The sequence below is a fragment of the Neofelis nebulosa genome, chromosome 8, assembly GCF_028018385.1.
Source record: "Neofelis nebulosa isolate mNeoNeb1 chromosome 8, mNeoNeb1.pri, whole genome shotgun sequence".
Classification (NCBI taxonomy): domain Eukaryota; kingdom Metazoa; phylum Chordata; class Mammalia; order Carnivora; family Felidae; genus Neofelis; species Neofelis nebulosa.
The window spans coordinates 130,333,841-130,350,033 of record NC_080789.1 but is presented as its reverse complement, the minus strand read 5'-3'; the positions used below and the strand labels follow the sequence as shown (position 1 = coordinate 130,350,033).

General features: G+C 48.7%; 1 protein-coding gene across 12 annotated transcripts in view; it reads right to left on the bottom strand.

The window, feature by feature from the left end:
- The window catches only part of FRMD4A (FERM domain containing 4A), a 614,411-nt gene that overhangs the window by 35,409 nt on the left and 562,809 nt on the right, over positions 1-16,193 (bottom strand). For all 12 annotated transcript variants that reach the window (XM_058682170.1, XM_058682174.1, XM_058682172.1 and 9 more), the window contains one exon: positions 232-365. In XM_058682170.1, the coding sequence (XP_058538153.1) occupies positions 232-365 (134 nt within the window). The remainder of the gene's footprint in view (positions 1-231; positions 366-16,193) is intronic.

Sequence of the window (16,193 nt, the reverse complement as noted above, 5' to 3'; positions counted from 1 at the left end):
TGGGGTCCCCTTTAGGATTCGGGCAGAGCCACTTTAATTGCTGTCCTAGTGGTTCATTAAGGCCCACTCCTGTTCGTCACAGAGCACTGGCGGGGCTGTGAGTGTCCCCCATCTGTGGTCCAGGAGAGGTCCCGCCTCCCTCTTATGCCGTCCGTGTGATCCCCAGCTTTGCTTTTTCTAACTCTGTGAGGACAGAGGAGGACACACACGCACAAAACATGAACTGCTTACAGCTTCTCGAAGGCAGAGCTTTTTCAGTTCCTCCAGCCGCTGGCGGAGAGTTTCTTCCAGAGCTTCCTGCCTGGACTTCAAGGCGGCCAGCATGTCTTTCTTGGCCGACTGAGAGCTATCGGATTCCTGAGAACCTGTCAATAAACAGTGGGGTTAGTAGAGCAGCGGAAGGGGGAGACACATCTGGACCGCGGAGAACCTCCCTGGAGCCCATACTGGGGAGGTGGGTCTCGCCCAGGAATCATGGGAGGGGGACATAAAACAGGTGTTGCCGAGTCCCAGGTGCGAGGAGCCAATTCTTGGCGCTCAGTGGAGTTTACAGCTGCCCAGAGGACTGGCAGGGAAATTTACACCCCTGAAAAAGAAGTTTCTCTTTCTTGATTATCTCAAGATATGTGGTATATACCTGTCTTAATTCACTAGCGTGTTCTGATAGCCTTTACACAGTGAAGGGGGACGTTCAGTCCAAGCCAGTCATTTGAATACACACCTTTAATTTCCTTTTTTCCCTTTAAAAAGTTCAAAGAGGTTGCATGTTGGTCATAAAAAACTTGAAAATCGAGACACGTACAAAAGTAGTCTGTAAGTAAGTCCCCCAGAGATAACCACCATTACGCTTTTTTTCTTTTGACCTTTTTATCTCAGTGCATAGATTTTAGGAATAAAATTTGATTTTCATTATATATTTTTTAACATAATACTGGATCATGAGCACATCCCTCCTGATGAAAGTTATACGTATTTTACCACGCAGGGTGGAAGTATCTGTGTGACGATTCAAGCTGCAGACAGCTAGATATGAAATCTTGGTGGAAGGCAAACTGTGAACCAAACTCGAAAGGAAAATAAGCTAGCATGCCAACCGGAGGAATGTAGGTTGGACCAAAAAAAACACTTTCCGGGCCACAGTCTTTGCATTCTGAAGCGGGTTTCCAGCAGTGAAGCTATTCTGCATTTCTACCTTGGTGGGTTCCAACAAGGCCCACCGACGCCCTGGGAACGGAGAAGCTCATGATTACTTTGCTTCTCATGCCCACAGAGACGGACAGGTGTTATCAGGTACGTGCTCCAGGGGCTTGGATGACGACGCCATTTGCGAGAGCATCAAACAACGCCGAATACCTAGGGGTAAGTCTAGTGAAAGATGTGCGAGATCTCTACAGCGAAACTCTACCCTGCGGAGGAACGATGAAGAGGTCTACCATGGTCATGGATTGGAAGCCTGATGTACAGATGTCAGTGCTCCAGGAATTAAACAAGACAATCTTTGCAATCCCAGTAAAAGTTCCAGCGGGATTTTCTGGGGAGAGGTGGGTAGGGATTGTATTTCCATATGGAACATTTTGGGATAATTCAGTGATCAGATGACAGATGTGAGAACAACGCAACTGCTATCGCTAGACTCAACTGTTCTCTTCCAAGGGTAAAGAAAGTGTCTCAGAATCCTGAGTCTAGAAAGGTCTTTCATGCCTTTGTGTCACAAAGCCCTGCTATACTCACATCATCCCTCTAAAGAGACTATTCTACTTTCTTACTTAGTCTTTCAGCAAGAAACCCCATTTTAACCCCCTCGGTTACCCCTCAGTTACCATGCAGGTAGATTCCCATAACCCTAATACTCGAAAAGTCTTATGGCTAAGTACATTTTGACTCCAACTTGGGCTTTTTACTTTTCTCCCCGACCCCATCGTAGCTTGAAATAGAGACGATCTCTCACGGCAGGAATGTACCACCTTTATGCCTCCACCGTAGCTAATACATATGAGCTGGAACAAACACACACATAAATGTCATCAGCCATAAACTTGGATGCTATAATTAAAGTGCAGTTCAGCCTGGTAAAGAGAACTCGTACCTGTGAGCACCTACAAGTTATAGAACCTGCCTTCCAAACTTTCAGTAATTTTTGCAGCTCTTCCCAGGTTTCGTCATGCTCAGTTGCACGACTCCAAGTTCAATCGGAAACCCAAACAAAGAGCCTTGAATCTTACTAAGGCTCCCATTTCCTCATGGTTGTCAGACATTAAGCTGTCACACTCACGCAACACATCGCTGGGACAATACCGCAGTCTCCCCTTCTGATACGGCTCGGGTTTTCTTACCTCTGTAGGTCAATTACCCTGCGCTCGTCAGTACTCAGCTACCTCTAGGGTACACCCACCCAAGGAAGCACAGCTCAGTCGCCCGGCATCTTAATCTGGTTCTCGTGGCGACAGTCACCAATCAAAATGGAAGACACAGGGACGGACACCTAATGGGCTTCCCTCTGCTCCATCATCTAAAGCGTTAGTAACGATGTGAAGTAAAGGTTGGGAAGAAGTCAGACTTCAGATTTAAAAAAAAACAGGCCTGGGGCGCCTGGGTGGCTCAGTCGGTTAAGCGTCCGACTTCGGCTCAGGTCGTGATCTCACGGTTCATGGGTTTGAGCCCCGCGTCAGGCTCTGTGCTGACAGCTCAGAGCCTGGAGCCTGCCTCGGATTCTGTGTCTCCCTCTCTCTCTGCCCCTCCCCGGCTCACGCTCTGTCTCTGTCTCTCAAGAATAAATAAATGTAAAAAATAAATTAAAAAAACAGGCCTGGGGAAACCTGGACCCAATTAGATTAAAGGATTTCTAGCTCCAGTGAAAAATTCACTGTTTTCCCTTTCACCCCTGCCTAACCCCTCGATAGGAAATGATGATTTATTAAGTCTGAGGATTCAGTGTGTCCAAGGATGGCAGAAATCACAGGAACGTTGGACTCTGGGAGACAAAGTACAACATGTTTGGATGATCTGGTCTCTCAGCTTTGGTGCTGAATTACAGGGCTCATTAGCGCCACTTAAATTATTATTATTTATTATAATTAGTCCAAATACCAAACCCACATAAGACAGAGTGGATGGCTCAAGAGGCCCTTATCTTTATCTGAAACCACCAACACTGGCTGGCTCTGTTTCCTGCCTTTTTTCTGAAAATTGCCTTAAGAGGACTATACCAAGTAAAAGTTTTACAAAGTAACTGAGCTGGCCCTGGACTGGCCATGCAGATTTTTTTTTTTTAGCAGTAACTGGATGGTGAGTAGACAGTAAAACAGATCTGGCTTTGATGGGCCCTAAACCACTCATGAGTTGTGCGACCTTGGGCAAATGACCCGCCCTCCTTAATCTGTTGTAAAGACTAAACGAGACCACGCACATACAGCACTTATCACTGCCTGGAAGAGGTAAGTCCTCAAGATCTCAGGTAGATTTAACAGGAGTGAAACACACAGTACAACTAGAAAGAAAGAGACCATTGAAACTACCTCCTCCTTCTTGCTCAAGAAAAGACCTCACTCTGCAATTCAGCATACAAAGGCAGTATTTTCAAACTGTTTCTTGAGCCCCTGAGTCTGCAAATTATGCTTCTGGAGCCATTGCACATGGGGGTGGGAACAAGGTCAAGGAGATTCCGGGGTTCAGAGGCCCCACTCCAGGCTCCTTGGGCCAGGGAGTTCTGTATTTGTCTGTTTTATGCATTTGAAAAGAGGCTCCCAGGGCATGTTTCTCTAAAGGAAACCCTTCGGGAAGGGTTCTGAGCCTGTGGGGCTGTTACCCGGAACCAGGCAAACATGGCCACCACAAGAAGAAGTGGCCAAGTGCCCGGCGGCAAGGGTACCCAAGTAACAGTACCACAGAGGGAAGCTCAGGGGCATCAGGAGAAGAAGCCCCAGGTCTCTGTGATGCCGAGGGGCTTCTTACCCCCTCCACAGGTGTCCTTGGGCATTCCCTGTCATGGGGGACACATACGAGGGAGGCCAGCAAGAGAGCCTCGAATGGGGAGGGATTCACGGATTCACTCTTACTCTCCTTAAGTGACAGAGAATGACTCTGGAAGAAAGGAAGAAATTCAATCAGGGAAGGGCCTCGGGAGGTCAATGGGAGTCTTACAACAGAAAGGTTCATGAATAAAGAATGATTCTAGATGGAGAAATCATTGACCTGATGAAAGATACAGAAGTTATCTGTTGCTATGATTTACCCATTGCTGGTTATCTGAACACCTATGCGCCCTTGCACATGGATCACTCTGAGGTTGCTAGTTTTGCCTTTTGGAAGCTATAAAGAAGTAAAGCTGCTATCTTTCAGAAGAGCAGTGATGGACAAGGAAGGACCTGGGTTTCCATCACGTGTCTGCTATGAAATGGTGTCAGACCTCGGGGTCACTAACTTCTTGGAGCCATCATGTCCCCATCCAGAAGATGGCCAACTAACCAACCTCCAAGATGGCTCCAAACACGGGGAATTTATTACTTAACAAACAGCTTACTTAAGTACCTCCCTCTTGTCTCCTTCAGTCCTTTCCTCAATTGTTACAAAAGTAACCTTACACACAGTGTCAACCTCCCTCCTCTTGACCAGCCCCACCTCCGGATAAGACAAACACTAGGCCAACTCTGGTCGCACGCTCAGTTACTGGAAGGGAACGTCTAATTATCAACCAGCACTGAAAGGGCCCGGTTACCTCTCCATCTTCTCAACAGACCACAGCACACGTGTATAAGTTTCGATGCTAAAACAGCAGTTACTCTGAGCCACCTTTGGGATCAGTGAAGCAGGAGGTGGTTGGAACCATCCGAGAAGAGCAAGGTTTCAAACTTCATGGGTCGACAAAACAGTAGCCAAGTGCTACTTGGAAAGGGCTGTCCACACACATGATGAATCCGTACGGGAGCAGAAGAGAACGCGGCGGCAATGGGAGTGTGTTTTGAAAGAGACCAGTAATTCGTTAACACCCGGTTGTCCAAAGTATGAAGCAGCACCACACTTCTGGAAGGGGTGAGGTGAATATTCTTCAGAAAACACACTCAGAAGACAGAAGTGGAAGAAGACGCAAGTCTACAAACCAGTGGGTGAGTCAGCAGGTCTGGGCTTGTGTCCCAGCTCTGCGACGCACTAGCCGCCGGGCCTTGGCAACGTGACACAAGGCCTCTCAGCCTCCGATTCCCCCCCCCCAAGATACAGGAACGGAAAAGGGACCTTCTTCACAAGTTGGGGGGAACCAATGAGAGAATGCCTCAGACATGCTGAGAGAGCTTAGAACACAACAGATGCTACATGAGCATTAGTTTTTGTACTCAACAGTGTTCCTGGCCTTCACGGGGAGTTGGCACGCCAATTGGACAAGAGGAAGGCTAGTTAGCGGGTAGGCAAGAGGCGGGCAAGGCTGGTGGGAGGCAGGTACTACCAATGCCCTGTCCATCAGGACACTGGGGGGTGAGGGTGGGGGTGGGGAGGGAACCAGGGAGGGAGTGGCTTTTCACAGACTCCTGACAGAAGTTTCCCCTGTGCTACAGCTCACACAACCCTCACCAAAACATCATCCCCGTTTTCGCAGAAGAGGTCACTAGGACGTAGGGAGGCAGGGCTGGGATTCCAGCTGGGTGGCTCTGTTTGGTCCGCCTCACACCTGGAAGGAAACGGTAGGGGCGCAGGAAATTTCTGTCTCGGTCACTGCTGGGCTGCTGCAGTAGGAGAACCGTGTGGTGTGCAATCATATCTGCCTTTCACCCCTAGACTCTTTCCACATCCTGCATGGATTAAAACGCAGGCCGCAGGAAGGGGGAGAAGGAGCCGAGGGGTTCTTCAGATGAGCCACCGGGGAACAAGCATCGGTGACCAAGGCGGGGGTGGTGGTGGAAGAGACAGGTGATTCGATGTTACCTGAGGCCCGACCCTCAGAGAGCACGGGGTGGGGTGGGTGGTGAAAAGCTGCCTACGAGGAAGAGGCCGGAGATCAGCAAGGCCACCTGAAGGAGAGAGGGAACAGCATATGGGGAGGGAGCCCTCACCTCAGGGCCAACTAGGTAATCCACCCAGGAAGCTATCACCTCCAGTCTAATCAGCGGAAATGCTCTCTGTGCTCCAGTGCCAGCGAATCAGATCAGCACCCCAGGGAGCCTTCCTGGTTATTGCTGTCAAATGTATGTTTGCAGGAGACTAGACTGAAAACACAATCTTTTGGGTTGGGCTATTTATTATTTTTTATTTTATTTTTTTTTATGCTTGTTTACTTTTGATAGAGACAGAGCACAAGTGGGGGAGGGGCAGAGAGAGAAGGAGACCCAGAATCCGAAGCAGGCTCCAGGCTCCGAGCTGTCAGCCCAGAGCCCGACGCGGCGCTCGAACTCCAAAACCGCGAGATCATGACCTGAGCCCAAGCCGGACGCTTAACCGACTGAGCCACCCAGGCGCCCCTTGGCTCTTTTACTATTATGTTTCAACCTGAATCCAAAGAATTTTGATAGAAACAGGTCACTAATAATTTAGGGATTAATTTAGGTGGGGGAAGAGGGAAAAACCGGACCTCACAGAGGACCATTCCTATCCATCCAGCCACAGCCAGAGAACCTGCCTGATGCGTTCAAGGCCAGAAAGTCGCTTTTGGTGCCTATCTGGGAATCTTCTGAGGGCCTTACTGATACCATGGGACCAGTGCCGCAGATGTTCCCGGCAGAGATGTGGTAAAAACCTGTCCCACGGCTCTGGAGGAAAAGCCTCCATTACTTTCTTACTTTCCAGCCGGGGGACACCTCACCCGGTGGGCAGCCAGTTGCCTGGGGCAGGATGTGGGGGCGGGGAACACCAGCTCCCCTCCAGCCGGCGAACACATGCACGGATATCCTCGTTCAGCTGCGATGGAGAATTTGCTCCAATCTTTCCAAAGACCCTGGGCCACTCGGCACCTGATGTGAGTAACCATCCCCTGAAGAACACATTGTCAGGAACTGTGGCTCATCTCTTTTTTACACAGATGGGATCCTGACTAAGAGCCCCCTGATCTCGGGAGACAGAAGGGGTGCTTTCCTCTTTGAAAAGAGGGGAAATTTGAAACAGTCCCCCCAGGAAGAAAGAAATCTGTTATCCTAAAAGGAAGGGAAGGAAAGGACAATCTGTCTTGTTTCAATCTTCAAGGAAAAAGAAAAAGAAGAAGCGTATTCCCAGCCGATCTGTTAAAAGCTGCAAGGCAAAGTTTTGGCTGACACCTCGGGAACAAATATGAGGGAGAGGTCTCAACTCTTCCTCGTGATGAACAGACAGGCATTTTCCTTTTGAGTCCTCAGTTAGGAGTTCCTGACACAAAAGATGTCCTGAGAGGCCATGGGGAATGCTGTCACACTGCAGATTTTTCGGGTTAAACGTGTGATCTCTGGAGACCATCTCCAAGAATTAAATGGGATTTTTAATGTGAAAAACATATGCCTGGACAACTTCTCACCAGGCTCAGCAATTATAGTCCACCTGAACGAGTAGTGAAATGGAAGCACCTGGGTGGCGGGTAGGGCTCTCTTCGAGAGTTTTACCGTGTGGCCGTTTCACTGCTCAGTGGCACTTTCAACAATGGGTAGAGAGGACAAATATAATGGGGGGGGGGGAAGGGCTGAATAGTTGACTATAAAAATTAGCAGCAGTATCTAATAAAAATATTAAGTTCGATATCCATTTCAAACTACTGTTTATGGGTAATTCACATGGTTCCCCCTTTCTCTTATATTGTGAAATGAGGGGCTTGATCTTTCCAGCTCCCAGACTCTAATTCCGCGGCGGCATCGAAAGCGCTGGGCTCAATGGGAACGCAGCGATGTCTATGAGGGACCACAGGGATATTTATTTTCCAATGTTTAAAATTTCAGCGCTGGAGAGGAGCTTGCTTAGGTTATACGTGCTTACTCTGCTCTGGGTCTCTTTACTCTTTACTATTCTTTTGGTAATAATACTCAAGGGCAGAAAGAGATCACTGTAAATGACTTACTCAGGCTCTTTTCCCCTAACAGGCGGGCAGAAAGGGACAACCGGTCTCCCTCCTTTCTCAGCTTTGACTCTGGCCCATCCCGCTCAAGCAAAGCCCAGACACAGCCATCCCACAGGACAGGTGTCACCCCTCACTGGTTGCCCGGTCCGGCGTGGGCACACCCTGGCAGAACCCCAGTCCTCTGGCAGGGCCTGTGTGGCTGTGCCCGCCTGCAGAGCACGGAGGTTATGACCCAAATTAAAGCCCCTGGAATCCTCCAAAAGGAGGCAGGGAGCTGCTACCAGAGAACTTTAAGAGGCTGGAGAGACACACAGGGAGGAGACAGAGTGAGAGCAAGAAAGAAAGGAAGAAAACAAACAAGAAAAAAAAAACCCCACACAAACCAAAAGACAATGTGATTTGTACCGGCGCTAGGCAATGTGTGTTGACCTGAATACAGCCGTGACCGTAAAGCTGGCTGACGCCTATCAGATCAGCTCTCTGTAGGGAGAGATGTCAGATAGCTGGCATCCTCATTGTTACATTAGTTATTAATAAACTTCCTGACAATGGAAGGAAGTGCCAGCACTCAGAGAATGAGAATGTGAGAACGGGTGAGTAATGCCTGTGGACGGATCCCAGGCAAAGCGAGGGCCCCGCGCTTCGCACATGTTTTCCCCCAGAACGGCGAGTGTCAGAGCTGGGGCATGATCGCAGGCGGCAGGGTTTGCCCCGGTGCTGTTTGTTTAAACCAAAGATCCCTCACCACATGCTTCGCAATCCTGCTGATCACAACGACAAAGAGGACTCAACCGCCAACTCATTAATCACCCAGCCCGGCTCCTATTTATAGACACAGCACATCCTTTTGTTTTGTAGCAAACGCGCGGCTTATGCCCCTGGATTTTCAGTCAAGAAGCCAGTGCCAGTCTCCTTGTTTCATCTCAGAGGGGACACACAGTACCATCTTTTTGTCCGGGTGGTTAATGAGACAAGCCACGTGGGCCTGCAGAACACAAGGTATTTCCCAAGCAAGCTGTGCACCATTTTCTTTGAAAGGGCTGAGAGTCGCCCGAGCGGCTCTGTCAGTTAAGCATCTGACTTCCAATCAGGTCATGATCTCACGGTTCATGAGTTCAAGCCCCACGTTAGGCTCTGTGCTGACAGCTCAGAACCTGGAGCCTGTTTGGGATGCTGTGTCTCCCTCTCTCTCTCTCTGTCTCCCCCACTCACACTCTGTCCCTCTCAAAAATAAATAAATATTTAAAAAAACCCTTTTTTTAAAGGCTGAGAGCACGGGGTGCCTGGGTGGCTCAAGTGGTTGAACGTCTGACTTCATCTCAGGTCATGAGCTCACGGTTTGTGAGTTCGAGCCCCATGTTGGGATCTGTGGTGGCAGCTCAGAGCCTGGAACCTGCTTTGGATTCTGGGTCTCCTTCTCACTCTGCCCCTCCCCCACCTTGTGCACAGCATATCCTCTCTCTTTCTCAAAAAAAAAAAAAAAAAAAAAAAAAAAAAAAAAAAGGTTGAGGGCAAAACCAGGTCTCCCTTAGCCCCTACATGCCCCACTGACATCAGAATTGTTCCGTGCTGGCAAGTCGTCCTAACAATGCTTAGGACAAGCCTCCGCGCTCTCCCACTTTTGGACGAGCTATGGAAAGGCTGTGTGTGTTCAGCTACCAGGACAAGTACAGCTGTTGTTTTCTTTGTTTTTTGTTTGGTTACTACATGTTCTGTCCCTCTCCAATCTTTTCTGAGATACCAAGAAATGGGGGAAGGGAAGAGAGGAACAAACCCCTTTGAAGTCCCGCAAAAAAGATGCCGGGTGCTTTTTTTTTTTTTTGAACTCTGAAAACATCATAACCGAGTGGTTTGAATTCATAGTTGTCCTCTGTAACTCTGTCTGAGTCTCTGCAAACGAGTTACCTGAAGCACCAATGAGCCAAAGCAATGGAGGAGAGGTGTTGGCGAATCTGGAGGGAACCCGCAGGCTCCCCCAGGACGGAGTGAAGAGTGCGCGCAGCAGTCAGGCAGGGGGTTTACGCAGCGTCCAGCGACGCACGGCATGTGACGAGGCCAAGATGGCACCCGGCTCGTGGAGGGCAGGGGGAGACGGTCTGTCGGCCTGGCTTGGCAGCCTGAGCTGCCTTGACATCGCTTCTTGCAGGGGGACTCTGCGAAGACCTCACCATCTCTCAGCTGATGTATTCTGGGGACAAGGGTCCTCACATCCTTTTTGAGCCTGGTCCCCGGGGCCTTTCCGCAAATGAATTTGGGATATGGGTTCTATAACCTACCTACAGTGTGAACTGCATTCGGTGTCCTAACACGTATATTCCTTTTATTCCAACACAGGTCTTGCCTCCTGGGCTTGGATGGTTCACTACCTCTAAGGGTCTCTCCTGGGGACAGGGGCCTATAGGTCTTATGTGAGAGAGTCCTATGTATCATCACTGAAGAATTTGGGGTGGGGGGCTTAGCACTAAGCCTTAATAAATCATTCCAACTACGTGGACCTTTTTTTTTTTTTTTTAATGCTAGCCCTGTGGCTCAGGGCATTAGCAAATGTAGACTTCCAACTTCTTTAATAAATAGCAACGACACAGCTTTGTTTCTTTAGCAACTCATACCTCAGATGCCAAGTACTGGACGTCAGTAATTTTAAAGGTATTTACATGCCTTTAAATAGGAAAACAGCCTTCAAAGTTACTAACAGCTTGGAAATATTTTCTCTGTTAACATCAATAAACAGTATGAAACACTTTGAGGAGAGGGGCTCTAGCTTTCTAAGTGTTGTGCATTGCACCAAGCAAGGTTTGGGAGCTAAAGAAAGAGCTCATCCCACAACAATATTACAGTGTTACAAGGGTCAGCTACACCACAATTTGGGCATAGATAAGAGTGAAACAGTGGATAGAAGACAGCAAGGATGAACAATATTTGACAAATTTAATTTTCAAGGTCTGAGGCCAGTAGATAAAAGTGATACAGTACATTCCGAAGGAGAGTATCAGTGGCGGGTATGTGACAGTTCTAGGCAAGGCCCAAGAAACCATGAGCTCCAGGAACACAGATGATCCTCAGGGGCTCCTGGGTGGCTCAGTCGGTTAAACATCTGACTTCGGCACAGGTCACGATCTCAAAGTTCATGGGTTTGAGACCCGCGTCAGGCTCTGTGCTGACAGCTCAGAGCCTGGAGCCTGCTTCGGATTCTGTGTCTCCCTCGCTCTCTGCCCCTCCCCCGCTCACATGCGGTCTCCCCAAAATGAATAAACATTAAAAAACTTTTTAAAAAAGGAACATAGATGATCCTTAAAATGGACCACATGCAAGATTTTTACTACTATTTTTCAGATTTTAATTTCAATAATCCTATACCACTGACACTGGTTTTGGCAATGATTTTTTGGACCTAATGCCAAAATCAAAGGTACCCGAAGTAAAAATGAACAAGGGGGATTACAGCAAACTAAAAAGCTTTTGCACAGTAAAGGAAACCATCAACACAACAAAAAGGCAACCTCCTGGATGGGGGAAGATATTTGCAAGTCATATAACTGATAAGGGATTAATATCCAAAAGACATAAAGAACTCCTACAACTCACCAGCAAAGAACCCACACAACCCAATTCACAAATGGGCAGAGGATCCGAACAGACATTTTCCCAAAGACATGCAAACAGCCGATAAACACATGAAAAGATACTCGTCACTCGTCGCCAGGGAACGCAAATCAAAACCACAGTGAGATACCACCTCACACCTGTCACAACGGCCAGAGTCAAAAGGACAAGAAACAACCAGTGTTGGCAACTGTGGAAAAAAAGGAACTCTCGTGCACTGTTGGTGGCAATGCCAACGGGTGCAGTCACTGTGGGGAACAGTATGGAGGTTCTTCCAAAATTTAAAAATAGAGCTACCATATGATCCGGTAATCCCAGTACTGGGTATTTATCTGGAGAGAATGAAAACACTAACTCAAAAAGACAGACCTATCCCTATATCCACGGCAGCGTTATTTGCAACAAAATATGGCAACAACCCGTCCATGAAGGGATCAAGAAGATGTGGCATATCCTTACAATGGAATATTATTCAGCCTTAAAGAACGAAATCTCACTTTTTTGGGATAACCCAGATGGACCTTGAGGGCAGTGAGTCAGGTGGAGTATGTCACAGAAACAAGTATCGTATAATCTCACTTATATGTGGAACTTAAAAAAAAAAAAACAAAAAAAACACAAAAAACCCAGACCTGAATCTCATAGATACAGAGAGCAGATCGGTGGTTGTCAGAGGCTGGGGTTCAGAAGGTACGTGTTTCTGGTTATAAGTCATGGAAATGTAATGTTACAAACATTTTTTTTTGAATCGTGTTTGGAGTACCTACTGGAGGTCAGGCCCTGAGCTAGAAGTAGAAAAAAGGATTTTCAAATGAGGACTCGGTTCTCAAAATGTTTTTAAGGAATATTTATTACAGCCTCCCCCCACCCCCTTTTTTTTTAAACCAGGCGGCAATAGGTGAAGGAGGGAAACTAATTGATCAAATGGGATACTGGATTAGACACATCGTATTTTCTAAATGAGAAGTAGAATGTAGTGTCTGGCAAGTGTAATAAAAAGAGTGGTTAAAATCAGGGCTGTCCTACAGGAGCAAGGCCCCATCCATCTGGGGGAACACATTTCTAAGGAGTTCTCGAGAAACAGGCAAGAGGTCACTGAAAGACAAAAAGAAACTAGTGGGGAACTAGCCAGCTGGGAGTTTTTGGAAGACAAAGAGAGAGCAGGCGGGAATCCAAGTCGGGGAGGGGCAGAGACAGAATCCCAAGCAGGCCCTGCACTGTCAGTGCAGAGCCTGACCCGGGGCTCGAACCCATGAACCATGAGATCATGACCTGAGTTGAGACCAAGACTCAGATACTTAACCGACTGAGCCACACAGGCGCCCCCCGGCTGTGGAGTTTTTTAAGCCAAGGGCTGGACGCCCTCACTGTGGGTGACGGGAAACACCCCCTTCCAGGTGGGGCTGCTGAGGGCTGGTCTCAGCTTGAGGGCATCTCTTCCCGCACAAGACAGAGGGGCAGCGATCAGCACCCCCAGGGGGAAACGATGACCAGATCTGTGGACACCAGAAATTCCCTTTGTTAACTCATGGCCTATATTCTTTCCTTTTTGGAGTCTCTCCCTCCACTGTCTTCTTAAGTCACAGGAGGGAGGTGTCCCCACGGACCCTCAGCCTCAGCATGACATCAAGCACACTTCTTCAGGCTCCAGCTGGCAGGGCTGGGCAGAGTTTGACGCACTGCCTGATCTGGTCCTGGGGCACGGCTCATACCTCCCGGTCTCGTCCTCTCCCACCTTCCCCTTGCACAGCGGTGTGGCAGAGGGCGGGCAGGGAAAGGGCAGAGGAGTCAGTGCCCAGGAACGGAGTCCCTCTGCAAGTGGGGAGGGCGAGGTCTTTGCGTCAGGAGCTCCCAAGTAGACTCCCTGACATGAAGTTATCATACATTTGAAAGTCACTTTTGTATCTTGGGGTAAAGATGCTTTATTTGCTACTGTACTATTTTGTTCTATTATGCTGGTGGCAGGGGCACAGCTGAATTGCTTTCTCATCTGCAAAATCTGGATCTCATCTGCTGATAACGGAGTGATGTCAGTACTACGTCAGGAGATTTGGGGCTCCCGGATGCAACCTGATCTGTGGCTGCGATTACGTTACCGCCGTGGCGCCCCCACAGGCTCACAGATATGAGCGGCCAGAGAAGACGGCCCAAGACACAGGTCCGAAAGCGGGGATACCTGGGTTCTGTGTTCCAAAGCCACACCGTCACCTCAGGCTTCTATCTCTTCTTCAGCACGAAGAGTGGCTCTCAACGTGTGGTCCCCAGACCAGCCGCATCGGCATCTCTTAGGGATTTGTTATAAATACAAATTCTCAGGCTCACCCCCGACCTACAGAATCAGACACCCTGGGACGGGAGCTCAGCTATCTGTGTTTGAACTGCCCTCCACGTGGTTCTGATGCACGTCGAAGTTTGAGAACTGAGCTGGAAGAATCCACTGTCCTTCTGGATAGAACCGTGCCAAATTTGCACAGTACCCGGCTTTCCAAGTGGCTAAGAAACCACACAGGGATGCACACCTCACGAAGCCTGAGGGATGGGTGGGGCTCATCTGTGGCTGGATGAGGACGACCGTGGGCAGATAAATCCAGGCTCAAAGCAGAGACTCTGGATTTTACCAGGGGTTAGAAGGGTCTAGAGCACAAACACAGGAGCTGACTATGGCTGTGCCCTTTGCCACTCAGCAGGGGATTGAGAGTGGCCATAATTTGAGATGTGGGTCTCAGGTTTTGTAGGACCTTCTCTTAGATGCAAGACAGCAGCATTTTCTACAGCTTTCACTGTAAAGCTGAAGGCCTCAGAAATTATCGTCACTTGTCTCGCTGTACTGCTGAAAACATTTAGAAGAATCTGAGGCAGGGAGGGGTTTATGGTAAACCTATGGTTGCAGAAGTAGAGCCAGGCTTTGTGGGGCATGAAGCTTATATAATTTTAGTGGATTTACGGAAAATAATGCAATTATTTACAACAGCCGAGATATGGAAGAACCTAGGTGCCCACTAATAGAAGACACTTTAGGATTGATAAGACGGATACAGAAGATGTGGGGTGTGTGAGTGTGTGTGTGTGTGTGTGTGTGTACATCACACAACGGAATATTACTCAGCCATAAAAAAAGAATGAGATCTTGCCCTTTACAACAACATGGATGGACCTGGGTATTATGGTAAGTGAAAGAAATCAGACAGAGAAAGACAAATACCGTATGATTTCACTTCTTCGTGGGATCTACCAAACAAATGAATAAACAAACAACAAGCAGAAACAGACTGAGGGGCCCCTGGGTGGCTCAGGCAGTTAAGCCTCTGACTTCAGCTCAGGTCATGATCTCATGTCTGTGAGTCTGAGCCCCTCGTCTGGCTCTGGGCTGACAGCTCAGAGCCTGGAACCTGCTTCGGATTCTGTGTCTCCCTCTCTCTCTCTGCCCCTCCCCTGCTCATGCTCTGTCTCTCTCTCAAAAATAAATGAACATTACAAAGAAACAAAGAAAGAAAGAAAGAAAGAAAGAAAGAAAGAAAGAAAGAAAGAAAGAAAGAAAGAAAGAAAAAGAAAGAAAGAAAGAAACAGACCCATTAATACAGAGAACTGGTGATTGTCAGAGGGGAGGGGGAAGGGCAAAATGGGTGAAGGAGAGTGGGAGACACAGGCTCCCAGGGATGGAATGAGTAAGTCACAGGGAAGAAAGGTACAGCTTAGAGAATACAGTCAGTGACACCTTAACAGAGCTGCATGGTGACAGCTGGTAGCTACACTTGAGGTGAGCACGAGAGATGGTGAAATCGCCACGTTACATACCTGAAACTAACATAACACCTACGTGGACTGCACTTCAAGATAAAAAAAAAAAAATGCAAAACGTACTATGTTCACAAAACCACATGCCATGAGGACACGTGGCTGGGCCCTCCCAAACCCTCTGAAAGGCCTGGCCAGCGCGGGCCCCTGAGCTGAAGCTCCATCAGCCCCTCAGTAAACGGGCCTCTCGGTCCGGGAGGGGCACATCCTCCCCCTGGTCCTCCGGGTCAAGGCTCTGACTGGACTCCACCGGCCTGGAGGCCGCCCAGACCCCTTCAGCTTCTTGCCCTTCTCCGTTTCTTCTTACTGCTGTTGTGTGCAGTCCTTAGACGGGGCTGTGGAAAGACCCTGGTGAACCAAGGAGTTGGTTCTTAGAAGGACATCGCTTTTCATGGCTCATTCTTATTTGTTTCTCTTTGAGACGATCTTCACTTCCAGTCTTTTACAACCCTGGAAGCACCAGGTGCAAAGACAACGAAATAACGACAGGGGAAGGTATAGTAAAGGGGAACTGTGGCGAGGGGGAGAAGAATCTAGACAAAGCTGATGGAGGGAGGAGCCGAGATGTGGGCAGGCAGGATGCCTCTGAACCCATGAGCTCCGGCTGGCGTCCCCATCAGTAGGGTTCCGAGGAAGCAAGAGCAGCAGAGAAGTTATGGCTGAGTGTGACGGAGGGACAGCAGTACTGGGCACGGTGGGGGGCGGGGGGGGCAGGGGGCGGGCTCGGTAAACAGCATCAGTGGGGGTGGGCATCAAAGAGAGAGGGATGCACTAGAACAGAGGTGACACTAGG